Raw genomic sequence first — 16,500 nt, 5'->3', positions numbered from 1 at the left:
AAAATATCCAAGAAAATTGGGCTCCATTGACAAATGTATTTAAAACAAATTGCAATTCGTAAAGTGCAAGGGGGTAAAAATATGTTATGAATAGCTATACCTAAGACAGCTACAGGAACAGAGAGAATTTAATAAAAGTGGAAGCACAGGTTTATTAGAAAGTACAAAGTGAATGTTGACTATCATTCAGCATTTTCAACAAGTTCTTCAAATAATATAAACGTCCCCTCATTGATTTACGATACTAGTGTGTTGACTTGGGGTGTGTCTCAAGGTCATTCTCTAACTGGTTTAGCATCAGATGACCAGAGATTCTGAAGGTGTGGTCTCTGGATTAGTAGCAGCCTGACTTGTTAGAAGTGTGAGCACTGTGGTCCCACTTGGGACCCACTGAAACCCTGGGCCCTCTCAGTGATTTTCATGCTTGCCACAGTCCTCAGATTGCTAACTCCAGCCTTATTTTCCAGTAATCCCTTTTGTTTCTACTTCTCATATTTGGTTAGTGCCTGAAGGTCTTAAATGTATCCTTTGTGCATTCCATATCCCTTATTTCAACAAAAAACTTTGTAAATTAAAAAATGACACATAAATGAGAGATGGTATGGCTGAGCATTTTAAAGCACATGCAGTTATTAAGGCAAGTGATAGCCTTGTTTCGTATGATGAAGTGCAGCCACTGTGACTTAGTGTATACATTTATCAGAGTTCCAAACATGGGTGTGTGCTTCCTCAGGACCATGTGGATTTGCTCTTTGTCTCTTTAGGATGTTGCAGGCATGTGATCTTTTCAGCGTCAGTTCAGCGTCAGGGCCCAGGCTCTGTTATGTTAGCTGCTCTAAACCGGTGACTGAGTGGCAGTTCAACCAGGAGCTCCTGCCTGCACTTCCCATCACATGGCCTTGTCAGCCATGTGCCACGTGCGCACGTACAACTACATGCAGAAGCTGTGATCACAGCATTGAATGAACATACCAACCTCATGCAGCCAAATCCAAGTCCTCTTTATTTCTGTTAATGCACTAAACCAAAGAAAGAAACAAAATCACCAAATAGAGTTATATGACGAGAATTAAGCAGACAAAATGATAACATCAAGCAATTTCCAAACCTAAAGATACTGAAATAGTTAGAATTCCTTATAACTTTCCATAAACCAAATAATTATTTTTTCTCCTTTTAAAAAATTGACCAATTGGGAATTAAGAGACTCAGGAAGTTCTAACAGTGTCCCAGTGGAACCATGTGGATTAAATGGCAGCTGGTCCCTCTCAGTGTCACCTGCATCTTGATACATTAGGTTTTAAGGTTGCTTTCAGTTGAGGAACTTATGGATGCTATAACTTGAACCACAGGATTCCCCATTGAGCTTAAAAATAAGGAAAGTTTCCAGAACATCAGCCTTCCCCGCTCAGTGTGCATTGCCTTACAATGGTCAGAAGGTCTAGGTGTGCCCCATCTGTTTTTCCTGACTGTGTGTACACAGCTTTAGTGATTACTGATTTCCCCCTCTTTTCTTTATGATCTTTAGACGATAAAAGGTGGAATATCTGAAACAAGAATTGAGAAACGCATTGTGATCACGGGAGATACAGATATTGACCATGACCAGGTAAAGTCGTGAGGTTCTGGTTCTGAAATTGACCATGTTTATTTTCTAAGTTTTGTGCCTGTCATCATGTCACATAAAGTATATCCTACTCCTCCTCCCCGTGCCTCCTGGCTGAATCCTAAGTGTGGGATAACGGCCTGGACATACCTGTCCTTTCAGCCTTCCTACCTCTGAATCTGCTTAAAATAGGGATTGCTTTTTATTTCCCATTGGCTTTCTGTGTACTTTGGGGTCAAAATAATTCTGGGGATTCCTGGCAGTTGTTAGGTTTTCATGTGGGCCTGGTTTAAGGCAAGTCATAAGTGATTTAAAAATGAATGGCAGCTTAATGATACTGACTTCCAAAAACTAAGCTACTAAGGAACTTATAAGAAATTTTTATAGCATTCGGAAAATTGGGTTGTTTACTACTAATTATTACTATTATTGAGGGATGGTGGAAAGTAATCTAAGGTCTTTTACAAAGTGAAAATTTATATGTATTCAGAAAAAAAATTGAAATAATTGTCCTTCCTTTCTGATGTTGAGCAGGATTCATGACTTAAAAGCAGGTGGTAAATAGAACTGCTGGAGACTTTGAGTAGTTTTAATTTTAGATAGCAGTTTCAAGTGATAAGTTTTTGTTTCATTATTTTCTGAGTGATTTTAACTCAACTTTAAAGAAGACCAAGCTATTTTTCTTTTTCTTTTAAAAAAAATTTTTGTTGATTTCAGAGAGGAAGGGAGAGGGAGAGAGAGAGGGAAACATAAATGATGAGAAACACCGATTGGCTGCCTCCTGCACTGGGAATTGAGCCAGAATCCCAGGCATGTGCCCTGACAGGGAATCAAACCGTGACCTGGTTCATAGGTTGACACTCTAGCACTGAGGCACACTGGCTGGGCCAAGCTGTTTTCTTGTACAACAACTTGAAGAAAAGAAAAAGAAATGTTCAGTTGACCAACCAGCTGGAGAGGAGGAACAAATGTTTGTTACCCAGCTTCGAGTGCAATGTTGAATTCAGGAAAGAGAATTTTAGAGAACAGAATTTCTCATGTAAGAAAGTCTCCCACTGTATATGACCGAAATAGAAATAGATTTTCTGCTATGCCCTCTAAGGAAATTACTGTTTTTGTTAAGTCCCTGTAAACAGGGTTTACTTACATATTACATATGTATTTTTTTATTTCCTTGAATTATTAGAGGTTGAAGGGTTGCCCTGACTCTGAATTTTGACCTAAGAGCGCAGATTCCTAGTGAATGACCAGCACACGAGCCTATTTACCACTGGAGAGGGAATTACCTGCGTGGAAACCAAGCCTCCAGTTTCCCATGTAGAGGATTTTTCTGCCTCTGTTCACTGTACAATCTTGAGTTCTTTTGACCTTAAGTCAGAGCAAAGGTATTCTCGCTCCTTTGCTCTAGGACTCTCACTCAGCAAGCATTTGTTAATCCCTGCAGCGTGCTAGCAGGAGCCCACTTTCTGTGGTGGATAATGGAAATTGGGTCTTCTCCCAGCCTTTGTTTCTTTTACACTCTGTCTTCTGTGAACAGAGACCTTTCCGGCTTTCAAAAGCCACTATTGTCTCTTAGGGATTGCTCTCAGATTTTATTTTATGTGCATTCTTTTTGTCCTTTGGCCTGCTTTAACTGAAAACGCAAAGCTAGGCAACACTGCTTCTGAAAGGCAGGTAGAAGAAACTCAGAATGAAATGCAAGATCCCAAGTAGCACATGTTCGTAACTCTAACAGTGAAAACAGTCATGACATGGCTGCAGCATTAACTTGCTGTGAGTACACACCTCACATTCATATGATGTGCTTCAACCCATTTTAAAACTGAGGTCAGATATCCAAATGATGAGAATAGAGATGCAACTTTTATACTTTTTCATGTCTCATCATAAGATGGCATACACTTTTTTGATTAAATTTAATTGTGGCTTTTGGTCTGCTTGTCACTAGAAGCTCATGATGAGTTCACCTACCCTTTAAAACCTATGATGAGATGACAGAATTACTTGAAATTAAAGGAGAGAAACCACCTCTCTGCCCAAAACTGACGTTGATTATGTAGTGACTTTAATATCATTGACACCTTTTCAGCTCCTTGCCTACATTCAAAGAATCTTCATAGTGGAAGGAATTGCTTCATCTGAGCAAGACAGGAAAAAAGGAATCTCTTGTGCTGGCAAATTAAAGAGGCATGCTTTCATCAAAACCTGCTTTGCGGGTTCTTTACCCTGTGCCAGTCAGTCCTTGACACTCATCTCTCTACTGGGGATGCGTAAATGACCTGGCCCTTGCTCCTCGGTCAGCTGTCAGCTGAAGGTTACTGAGCAAAACCCAGTTCTAAGAAAATAACTTCTCAGTTTGGCAATGTGATATGTTTTCTCACAGTCTATTATTACTATAATAAAGTAACATTTAAATTATTTAATTACATGTCTGATATCATGGAATGAAAGGAACGAATGGCAAACGGATTTTGACTGTTTAAAGATGACTATAGCAGTTTTTTAGTTTCTCTACTTGCTAATTTTTTAATTTATTGATTGATTTTGAGAGAGAAAGGGAGAGAGAGAGAGAGAGAGAGAGAGAGAGAGAGAGAGAGAGAGAGAGGAGAGAGAGGAGAGAGAGGAGAGAGAGATTGATTTGTTGTTTCGCTTACTTATGTATTCATTGGTTGATTCTTGTATGTGTCCTGACCGGGGACTAAACCCGCAACCTTGGTGTGTGGGACTACACTCTAACCAGCTGAGCTACCCGGCCCGGGCCTGTCTATTTTTCTAATTAAAGCATGCTTCACATGTGTTACTTTCCCATGAACATAATTTGTATTTTCGCTTTAACAATTACACTGTTTTAATGTGATCTTTGGAGTGAACACAAACCTAAAAGTATCTGATAAGTTACCTGTGGCTACATCTGACTTCCATCAAAGTTCCAATCCTTCCCAGTTAGGATTCCACAGACCAACATGGGTAGACAATTTGATTGTCCTAATCTCCCTCTTTTCTCTAAACACACATATATACTCCTGTTTGAATTGTGGTCCATACACAGAAGCACCTTCTGACCTTCTTTGAGAAGATCCCTGCTCTTCGCCCCACTCCACTTTTGCCCTCCGGTTCTCCTGCTCCGCTTTTCAGATAAGCAGTGGAGCTGCTACTCAAATTGGAGGCTGGTCCCTGTCTGACTTGGCTTTTGTCCTGACACAGGTGGGGTGTGCGAGATTGCCCCCTAATGGAAACTTAAGCACCCCCAAGAGACTTCCAAGCTTCTGTGCAAAGTTTTTTGGCGTAAAAACCATTTCTTCTTTTGAGGCTTACCTCTTTTGTGTGGAATGAGGCTCCGGGTTTTGCTCAGTAACCTTCCGGCTGACAGAAACTATATTCCAAACAAGAAATGCAGTTGTCCCCTTAGGCAGTTGACAGCAACAGGAAACAGTATGCTGCTTTTCCTAGATGTATATTTTCCTTACGAGGTAGGAAAATATACATCTAGGAAAAGCAGCATACTGTTTTCCTGCTCTCTAGCCTGGTAGAATTTCTTTGTTTCAGAGATCTGTTCTAGATTTACTGTTTTACCTGCTCTCTAGCCTGGTAGAATTTCTTTGTTTCAGAGATCTGTTCTAGATTTTGAGTATTCTTCTGTGGTGTTTTCTTATACTTACTTTAAAAATCTTTCCCCTCCAAAAAATAGGATCTTTCCACTTGGCCACAGCACTTCCTGATACATTGCAGGAAACCTTGTTGCTGTTCACAGCAGGTCCAGAGAGGAGAACCAGTGGGAGGGCACCCTGAGGTCCACTCCTGCCCTGCAGCCCCCGGCAGGATGGCCTTCAGAAAGATCGGTTAACCTTTGCCCCGTCACTGTTTTCAGCTGTAAAGTAGGGATCTTTCTACTCTGGTCTTAAGCTGTATTGATTGAGTGTCACTATCATTGATGGGTTTTCATTGTTCTGTGCCTTACAAGTTTATAGATATTTTTACTGCAACATTTTTCAGTTCAACAAACATTTTACTCAAACAATTACTGAGAGCCCAAGAGGACAGAGGTTAGTGAGACCTGGTTCTACACCTTGGGGTTTCAGGCAGTTGGGCAATAGCAAGTGTCACTTGAGTGTGCAGGGTAAGCTCTATGCTGTATGCTGTACACCATCCCTTCTATCCTTACAACAGACCTTAACATGCTCTCTGCAGCCTGAGCATTTAATCTCGGGTGATAGGTGAGAATGCTAAGGTCAGAGCAGATCTGTTTTCCCAGGTCTTGCGGTGAGGGCACGGCTGGGATTCAGAGCCAGCCTGCTTCTTCCACATGTATTATTATTTGAAAGTAGCCTGGACAAATGGGGACTCTGGGGAAATGAGAAGCAGCCTCTAAAAGGAACAATGAGCCCATTTCAAGTCTTCCTGCTTCCTCAAAGAGCAGAGGCGGAGTCCCAGGTGCTCAGTAACATGTGTTTGGCCACCCTGAGAAAGGAGCCCTTTCCTCCACTGACAGTGCTCTCTCCTGACCCTGGCAGGCGCTGGCCCAGGCCATCAGGGAAGCGAGAGAGCAGCACCCCGACATGTCTGTCACGAGAGTGGTGGTGCACAAGGAAACTGAGTTGGACGAAGGGGAAGAGTAAGTCAAGGTAAGAGAGCCTGTGCTGTCCGGGGCCTTTCTCGTGACTGTTCTGTGGTTCTGAACCTGCTGAGGGATGTGAAAGGGGCTTCTATGTCGGTGTCTTTCTCCTGTAGTCCCATTTGATTTTCCAGACTGTGTTATCCCCAAGTCCATCTGCTCAGGTTGCCTGGATAGAATTACAAACTTTCCACCACGGGGCATTTGGTGTTAATAACTGGCAGGAATTGAGGACTGCAAGTAATTGACATTGATAAGTTGCTTTACTGTTTAAAAGCACAAGAGTACAGTTATCTAAATTAATGTTCACAATGACCCTTTGAGGAAGGTGCTGTTGCCTTCATTTAGATGAGGGATTTTATTGCAAGAGGCACAATGAGAGAGCCGAGTTAAATTCTTTTAATACAGGCATTAGTAATGGTATATCAGAGAATGAACCGTGAAAGGAAAAGATTTCCTTGATTATGTAAAACTTTAGGCAAACCAACAAAAACAAAAGTAGAATAAATGACAATGTTTAACATGCCTGGCAGAGAAAGGATTAGTATCCTGAATATATTAAGAACTCTTTTTTTTTTATTGTTTAAAGTATTACAAATAGTAGTACACATGTCTCCTTTTTTCCCCCCATTGACCTTCCCCCGGCCTACCCTACCCCTGGCACATGCCCTCATCTCGCACCCCCCCCCACACCCCAGTGTCTTGCGTCCATTGGTTATGCTTATATGCATGCATACAAGTCCTTTGGTTGATCTCTTACCTCCATCCCCCTCCCCAGCCTTCCTGCTGTAATTTGATAGTTTGTTAGATGCTTCTCTGCCTCTGTATCTATCTTTTTGTTCATCAGGTTATAATGTTCTTTATTATCCATAAATGAGTGAGATCATGTGGTATTTTTCTTTCACTGACTGGCTTATTTCACTTAGCATAATGCTCTCCAGTTCCATCCATGCTGCTGCAAATGGTAAGAATTCCTTCTTTTTTATAGCAGCGTAGTATTCCATTGTGTAGATGTACCATAGTTTTCTAATCCACTCATCTGCTGATGGGCATTTAGGCTGTTTCCAAATCTTAGCTATGGTAAATTGTGCTGCTATGAACATAGGGGTGCAAATACCTTTCTGATTGGTGTTTCTGTTTTCTTAGGATATATTCCTAGAAGTGCTATTACTGGGTCCAATGGCAGTTCCATTTTGAAATTTTTGAGGAACGCCATAGTGTTTTTCACAGTGGCTGCACCAGTCTGCATTCCCACCAACAGTGAAAGAGGGTTCCTTTTTCTCTGCATCCTCTCCAGCACTTGTCGTTTGTTGATTTGTTAATGATAGCCATTCTGACAGGTGTGAGGTGGTACCTCATTGTTTTGATTTGCATCTCTCGGATGATTAGTGACTTTGAGCATGTTTTCATATGTCTCTTGGCTTTCTGAATGTCCTCTTTTGAAAAGTGTCTATTTAGATCATTTGCCCATTTTTTGATTAAGTTGTATGAGTTCCCTGTAAATGTTGGGAGATTAAACCCTTATTGGAGATAACATTGGCAAATATGTTCTCCCATGCAGTGGGCTTTCTTGTTGTTTTGTTGATGGTTTCTTTTGCTGTGCAGAAGCTTTTTATTTTGATGTAGTCCCATTTGTTTATTTTCTCCTTAGTCTCTCTTGCCCTAGGATCTGTGTCTGTAAAGATATTGCTACAACATATGTCTGCAATTTTGCTGCCTATGGAGTCTTGTAGGATTTTTATGGTTTTCCCGTCTTACATTTAAGTCCTTTAGCCATTTTGAGTTTGTTTTTGTGTATGGTGTAAGTTGGTGATCTAGTTTCATTTTTTTGCATGTATCTGACCAAATTTCCCAGCACCATTTATTTAAGAGACTGTTTTGACTCCATTGTATGCTCTTGCCTCCTTTGTCAAATATTAATTGAGAATAATGGCTTGGGTCAATTTCTGGGTTCTCTGTTCTGTTCCATTGGTCTATATGTCTGTTCTTATGCCAGTACCAGACAGTTTTGAGAACCGTGGCTTGGTAATATAGCTTGATGTCTGGTATTGTGATCCCTCCAACTTTATTCTTCTTTCTCAGGATACCTGTGGCTATTCGGGGTCTTTTTTTTATTCCAGATGAATTTTTGTAGAGTTTGTTCTAGATCTTTGAAATATGCCATTGGTATTTTAATAGTATTGCATTGAATACTATTAAAATACCAATGGCATTGGTATTTTAATAGTATTCAATGCAATACTAATCTAAAATCTATAGATTGCTTTAGGTATTTTACTGATGTTGATTCTACCAATCCATGAACATGGTATGTTCTTCCATTTGTTTATGTATTCCTCTGTCTCTTTTTTCAATGTCCTGTAGTTTTCCAAGTACAGGTCTTTTACGTCCTTAGTTAAGTTTATTCCTAGGTATCTTAATTTTTTTGGTGCAATGGTAAATAAAATTGTTTTTTTGTGTGTTTTTTTCCATTTTTCTTTCTGTGAGTTCATTATTGGTGTATAAAAAGGCCATAGATTTCTGGGTGTTAACTTTGTATCCTGCTACATTGCCAAATTCATTTATTAGGTCTAGTAGTTTTTTTATGGAGTCTTTGGGGTTTTCTATGTATAGTATCATGTCATCTGCAAATAATGACAGTTTTACTTCTTCTTTTCCGATTTGGATGCCTTTTATTTCTTCTTCTTGTCTGATCACTATGGCTAGTACTTCTAGTACTATGTCGAACAGGAGTGGTGAAAGTGGGTATCCCTGTCTTGTTCCTGTTCATAGGGGAAATGAGTTTAGTTTTTGTCCATTGAGTATGATGTTGGCTGTAGGTTTGTCATATAGGGCTTTTATTATGTTGAGGTGTGATCCCTGTATTCCCACTTAGCTGAGAGTTTTTATCAAGAAAGGGTGTTGGATTTTGTCAAATGCTTTTTCTGCATCAATTGATATGATTATGTGATTTTTGTCTCTCAGTTTGTTTATGTGATGTATCACATTTATTGATTTGCGGATATTTTACCATCCTTGCATCCCCAGAATAAATCCCACTTGGTCATGGTGTATGATCTTTCTAATGTATTGCTAAATCTGATTTGCTAGAATTTTGTTGAGGATTTTAGCATCTATGTTCTTTAAGGGTATTGGCCTGTAGTTCTCTTTTTTTGTGGTGTCTTTATCTGGTTTTGGGATTAGGGTAATGCTGGCTTCATAGAAAGAGCTTGGAAGTGTGCCTTCCTCTTGAATTTTTTGGAATAGTCTGAGAGGATAGGTTTTAATTCTTTGAATGTTTGGTAAAACTAAGTCGTCTGGCCCTGGGCTTTTGTTTGTTGGAAGCTTTTTGATGACTGCTTCAGTTTCTTCCATAGTTATTGGCCTGTAGAGATGTTTAGATTCTTCCTGATTGAGTTTTGGAAGGTTGTATTTTTCTAGGAATATGTCCATTTCCTCCAGGTTGTCCAGTTTGTTGGAAGAGAGTTGTTCATAGTATTTTTTAACAATCCTTTGTATTTCTCCTCTTTCATTTCTGATTTTGTTTATTTGGGTCCTCTCTCTTTGCTTCTTGGTGAGCCTGGCTAGAGGTTCATCAATCTTGTTTATCCTTTCAAAGAACCAGCTGTTGGTTTTGTTGATCTTTTGTATTGTGTTGTTTTTTTGTTTTTGTTTTTTTGTCTCTATGTTGTTTATCTCCGCTCTGATCTTTATTATTTCCTTCCTTCTGCTTACAGTGGACTTTTCTTATTGCTCTCTTTCTAACTCTTTGAGTTGTAGGGTTAGGTAATTTATTACCATTGTTTCTTGTTTTTTGCAGTAGGCTTTTAGAGCTATGAACTTCCCTCTCAAGACTGCTTTCGCTGTGTCCCATAGATTTTGGATTGTTGTGTTTTCATTGTTGTTTGTTGTCATAATGCTTTTTATTTCTTCTTTGATCTCTCTGGTAACCCAGTCATTTTTTTACTAGCATGCTATTTAGTCTCCATGTGTTTGATTTTTTTGGATTGTTTTTATTGTAGTTGATTTCCAGTTTTATGCCACTGTGATCTGAGAAGATGCTTGATATGATTTCTATCTTTTGAATTTGAAGAGACTTTGCCTGTGTCCCAATATATGGTCTGTCTTTGAAAATGATCCATGTGCACTTGAGAAGAATGTATATTCTGTGGCTTTGGGGTGAAATGTTCTGAAGATGTCAATTAATTCCATCTGATCTAGTGTGTCATTTAGGATTGATATTTTTTTGACTGTATTGCTGTCAATCTCTCCCTTGATATTCTCCAGAAGTTTTTTTATGTATTTGGGTGCTCCTGTATTGGGTGCATATATGTTTACCAGAGTTATATCTTCTTGTTGGATTGCTTCCTTTAGTATTATGAAGTGGCTTTCCTTGTCTCTTGTTATGTCCTTCACTTTGAGATCTAAAATATATTTTATTGAGTTTTTACAGAGAGGAAGAGAGAGGGATAGAGTTAGAAACATCGATCAGCTGCCTCTTACACACCCCCTACTGGGGATGTGCCTGCAACCAAGGTACATGCCCTTGACCGGAATCGAACCTGGGACCCTTGAGTCCGCAGGCCGACGCTCTATCCACTGAGCCAAACCGGTTTCGGCTACTTTGAGATCTAATTTGTCAGATATAAGTATTGCTATCCCAGCTTTTTGTTCATTTCCATTCGCCTGAAATACCTTTTTCCATCCCTTCACCATCAGTCTGTGTGAGTCCTTTTTTCTGAGGTGGGTTTCCTGTAGACAGCACATATATGGGTCATGTTTTCTTATCCACTCAGCTACCCTATGTCTTTTGATTGGGGCATTTAATCCATTTACATTTAAAGTTATTATTGATAGGTACTTGTTTGTTGCCATTTTTATTTTTTATGCCTGTGTTACTTCTTCACTTCCTATTTCTTCTTTTCACAGCAGACCCTTTAGCATTTCTTGCATTGCTGGTTTGGTGGTGATAAACTCCCTTAATCCTTTTTTGTCTGCGAAGCTCCTGATTTCCCCCTCAATTTTGGTTGATAGCCTTGCTGGGTACAGTATTCTTAGATTTAGACCCTTGCTTTGCATGACTTTGTATATTTCATTTCATTCCCTTCTGGCCTGGTGTGTTTCTGTTGAGAAATCAGTCGCTAGTCTGATGGGGGATCCTTTGTAGGTAACTTTTTCTCTCGGGCCGCTTTTAAGATTCTTACTTTGTCATTGGTATTTGCCAATTTAATTATAATGTGCCTTGGCATTGGTCTTTTGGGATTCATTTTGTTTGGGACTCTGTGAGCTTCTTAGACTTATGTGAGTTTTTTCTTCCTTATATCAGGGAAGTTTTCTGTCATTATTTCTTCAAACAGGTTTTCTATTCCTTGCTCAGTTTCCTCTCCTTCTGGAACCCCTATTATGCGGATGTTGTTTTGTTTCGTGTTGTCCCAAAGTTCCCTTAGGCTCTCCTCTTGTTTTTTAAGCTTTTATTCTAGATGCTGCTCTGCTTGGGTATTTTTTCCTACCTTGTCTTCTAGCTCACTGATGCAGTCCTCCGCTTCTTCTAGTCTACTGTTAACGCTTTCTATTGAGTTCTTTATTGCAGTGATGTCATTTTTCATTTCTTCTTGGTTCTTCTTCATTTCCTCTTGGTTCTTACACATATTGTTGAAATTGTCTTCCAACCTTTTCAGCGACCTTATGACCATTTCTCTGAATTCTTTCTCTGACATATTGCTTGCCTCCATTTCGTTTACTTCCTTTTCTGGTGATGCCTCCTTTTCTTTTAAATGCAGGCTGTTTCTTTGTCTCCCCATGATCTCTCCTCTCCAGGTGTCTGCTTATGTAGTGTTCTCTCTCCTGTGTTGCCTTAAAGGCACAAAATACAACACAACAAGGCACAACGCACAAGACACTTAACACAAATGTATTCATGATACTTATAACACCAAATCAAGGTGACCACCAAAGAAAAGAGAATTAGGGGATTAAAAAAAAAAAACAGTGCAAAAATGATATTGAAAGAAGGAAAAAAAGTAAGAGAGAAAAGAAAGAGAATAAAAAAGAAGGGGGAAAAACTATTTATATGGGGAGAAAACTCCAATAGAACAACAACTAACACCCAGATATGAATGCAAACTACAAACAACAACTAATAACAAGTGAGGAGAGGAAAAACAGAAGCAAAAAAAAAAGAGAGAGAGAGAGAAACAATCACACAAACAAAGAAAAAAACCAATCTAATCAACAATCAAACTAACAACAACAGTAGGACAGAGAGAAAGAAGGGCAAAACAAAACAAAATAAAATAAAAATATAAATAAAAAAAGAACAAAAAACAAACAACAAAAAGGGAAGAGAGAAAAAATATTTGTATAGAGAAGAGAGAAGTGTGTATGGACTTGGAGCAGGGGATCAGAAATTAGATATAGAAGTAGGATGAATTTTTAACGGGGTAAAAAGAAGTAATAGGGAAAATCTAAAGCAGGAATAGGGTAAGAGAAACAGGACAACAAAAGGGGAAAAATGAGGAAGAGAGTGTTGGCATAAAGGTAAAGTTGAGATAGAGTAAAATGATGCTAAAGGAAAAATGAAAGTAGAATGTAGAACACTAATCCCAAAATAAAATAAAATAAAATAAAGAGAAAATAAAATGAAACTTAAAGAAAGGTAAAATTGTAGTAGTAATAATACTGATTTAAAAATAAAAATATAATAATTAAAAAGGTAAAATAAAGTGAGAAAAAATTTTGTTTCTTAAGTAAAAGATAAAAAATAAAAATGTGCAGTAGTGAAGGTCATTCACTTCCTCTACTGTTCTGTTTGGCACACCTGTTTCCTATCAGGTAGTCAGGACAGTATTGAAGTTCCCTGTGTTCCACAGCTCCTCTGTGTTGTAAGCTACAATTTTGTTTTCAAGCAGGCAGTATTTCTTTGTTACTCAGCCTGCCTTTGGTTGTATTTACACAAGAGTCAGTTTGTGATTCAACCCCTGTGTGGTACTGTTTCTGTATTGACATCCGGGGCTATAAGTCCTCTCTACCCAGTATTTCGTTTTTGTTTTCCCTTCTGCACTTAATACTGGTTTGCGGGAATGGACTGCCCCAGAGCTGGTTTTCTGATCATTTCTCCCTGCTCTGATCCCCAGAATCCACAAAAACAACTTTTCCCTGCAGTCTCTGAGAGTGTTTTTAATTGGGTGATCCTATGTACTGGGCTTAGTAATCAAAAGCAAGGATTAAAAGAGAAAAAAGAGCCAGAGTAAGTGCACGAATTCGCAACTTTTTCTCCCCGGCACTGTGCGCGACTCTGCTCACGTTTCTGTGCATGTATTTTTCCCCTGGCACAGCACAGCCAGTTTACTGGTAAAGCTTCAGGCTGCCTTTTTGTGCCCAGCCCAGTTATGGGTTGATTTCTAGAGTTCCCTTCTGCCAGCAGCTCTGTGGACCCCCTTCCACATTCACGGACTATGCTGGCCCCAACGTCCACGGATTTTGTGGGGCACAGACTTCCTCTGAACTTCTAGATCCCACTGCACACGTTTCTCCCTTCAGCCTGGATCATAGACCTCACCTTTCTCTGGGCGAAATCTGACCTTTCCGTGAGAAGGTGCAGAGCTCAAATGAGTCCACGTATTCACACTGCTTGAGACCCGGTATTTGTGGGTTCGCAGCTGGTCCCTGGGTGTTGTGGTTGTAGGGTCCCGGGTGGTATCAGATTCTTCCCGATTGAAGGTAAGGCTAGGCTTCCGATCACAGCCACTCTCCCCTTCAAGATGGCGCGGTCTCTGCGGCAGAGCCGGTCACTCCGGGAGAGATTTTAGCAGCAGTGGAGGCTGCCCAGCCAGGGGAGCCTGGTCCGGCAGTCCCCAACAGTCCCTTGGAATATAGCTGTCCCTCACTCACAAATAGACACTCTCCGTATGTCCACACACTCTCCTTTCGTTCTCTCACTCACACACTATCTTGCAGCCTGCCTTCCCCTCGGCAGCCAACTTCGATCTCCTATTAAGAACTCTTATGTGCCATCAAAAAATGTAAACCCTTCCGTAGAAAAATGGGCAGAGGATTAAGCAAGTAAACCACATAGAAACTAAGTGAACATAAACAAAAATGTTCAGCATCACTATTGCTTAAAGCAATATCAATGAAAAATGCAGTGTACAAGTTTTCACTTATAAATCTGCCAAAGTTTATGTTTTAAACCAGTGTTGGGGAGGTGGTGGGAGGAAAATATACTCATATGCTGCTGTATAAATTAGTAATATTTCCTGGGGGACAATTTGGCAAAAACTTAAATTAAACATGCCTACCATTTGTACCCCTTTAAAAAATTTATCTTAAATAATCAGAGATATGTATGAAGATTACAAATGTATTTATCACATTTTTATGTGTACTAGCAAAAAAATTGAAAACAACCTAAATGGCCAACAGTAGGGTTGGTTGTACCTTCTGCTGTCATCATTATGTGATGACTACATATAGCTATTAAAAGTTGGGCTAAAGAATTCTTAATGAAATTATTAAATGTTCATAATTATATATGGATTTTATTTTTTGTTTCTTTTATTTATTTATTTTTATTGTTCATAGTATTACAGATGCCCCTCTTTTTTCCCCATTGAGCCCCTCCATCCCCCCTGCCCCACCCCCACCCAGGCCTTCACCACACTGTGTCCATGGGTTATGCACATCCTCCTATATAATAAAAGCCTAATATGCTAAGTGTCTGGTCATCCAGTTGGCTATTCAACCAATCAAAGCATATAATTAGCACATCTTCCATCTGTGGCAAGGCCAAGTGCTTTTTCATCACAGAGTGTGAGGGGTTCAATCACTGCACTGCCTCCCCTTTAACTTTTTAACTTTTGCCATAGATACCTTTCTTGTTCTTATTGAGTATGGACAGATTCTGGATATTAATCCTTTGTCAATTTTATGTGTTCTGGTTTGCCTTTTATTAATTAGTCCACTATAGTTATTAATACATTGAATTTAGTTATTAATATAGTTAATATAGTTGAGTTATCAAGCTTTCCTTTATGGCTTATTTTTTTTCCATACCCTGAAATATTAAAGATATTTTTGATTCTGTAATTTTAATGTTACCTTTCACATATCAATTATTAAATCATCAGAAATTGTTTTTCCTGTGTGATGAGAAACAGTGATCTATTTGTTTTCTGTATAAGTAGCCAGTGTGCCAGTATTGTTTATTGAAGAACCCATCCTTTCACCCTCTAATCTGCAGGTCATGTATCCAGTTTATTGTATGCATGGGTGTGTTTCTGGGCGCTCTCATTCCCATCCGTCCATGTGTCCATCCCTATTCCAATGCCATGCTGTCTTATTCACTCTAGCTTTAAAACGATCTTGATATCTGGTAGGCCGTGTCTCCCTAATTGTATTCTTTTTCTTCAGGAGTATCTTGGCTGTTCTGGGTCTTTTTATTTCATATAAATTTCAAAGTCAGATTATTAGGTTCTAAGATAAACCTTCTGGTATTTTAATTGGAATTACAACCACTCTGTAACTCAGTATAATAAAAACTATATCTTCATGATATTGTCTACTTTTCCACAAACATAAAATATCTCTCCATTTAAGTAGGTCTTCTTTAATTTCTTTCAATAAAATTGTATGATTATTTTACCCAGAGAGAGGTCTTATAAATCTTTTCTAGCTGATGCTGGGATAGGGAAATACATTTGGCTTTTCTATATTGTCTTATACCTAGCAACTTTACCCTTTATTTATTTACATGCTATTTTTAACACAGGTGTATAAAGGGCCTGTAAGCAGAAATCAGTTAAAATTTTAACACATTATCTAGTTACCTGGATAAATGTGGTGTATAATATGCTGAATGTTGATATTTTTATTTTTGAGATGTACTTCCCTGATAGTTTTATATATGGAAGGCTGAGAACACCTTAGCTGGGAGTCAGACGGTCAAGTATTATGTTTTAATCTTGCCAGATCTCAAGCTATGTGATATTGTACATATTTTTTTAACTCATAGGACTTATTATAAGGGTATAATAATATAATGAGTAGGTATTTCTTCTCTAAATTCTTTGAATCGGTAGTGATCACTGTGAATATTACCAACACCCCCACCTTCCTTTGTGGCATTTAATAAGTTTTAAAATAAATTAGTTATATCAGTTATTCCTGGCACCTTAAATTTATTTTTGCATTGGGAGACACACACACACACACACACACACACACAGCCTTTGAAGTTTGCCTGTCTTTGAGGTCATCTCTTATAAGCAACTTATTAAACGTATTTAGGAAGTTAAAGTATACACTG

The 16,500-nt window shown here is 38.9% G+C and overlaps 1 protein-coding gene across 9 annotated transcripts in view; it reads left to right on the top strand.

Moving 5' to 3' along the window:
- Nucleotides 1-16,500, top strand: part of EPB41L2 (erythrocyte membrane protein band 4.1 like 2) — a 199,151-nt gene that overhangs the window by 170,732 nt on the left and 11,919 nt on the right. For all 9 annotated transcript variants that reach the window (XM_079781297.1, XM_079781296.1, XM_079781295.1 and 6 more), the window contains 2 exons: nucleotides 1,529-1,609; nucleotides 6,118-6,228. In XM_079781297.1, coding sequence (XP_079637423.1) covers nucleotides 1,529-1,609; nucleotides 6,118-6,222 — 186 coding nt within the window. In that variant the 3' untranslated portion in view covers nucleotides 6,223-6,228. The remainder of the gene's footprint in view (nucleotides 1-1,528; nucleotides 1,610-6,117; nucleotides 6,229-16,500) is intronic.

The sequence above is a fragment of the Cnephaeus nilssonii genome, assembly GCF_951640355.1.
Source record: "Cnephaeus nilssonii genome assembly, chromosome: 9".
Classification (NCBI taxonomy): Eukaryota; Metazoa; Chordata; class Mammalia; order Chiroptera; family Vespertilionidae; genus Cnephaeus; species Cnephaeus nilssonii.
The sequence above is the reverse complement of the archived record's forward strand: the minus strand, read 5'-3'. Positions and strand labels throughout refer to the sequence as shown.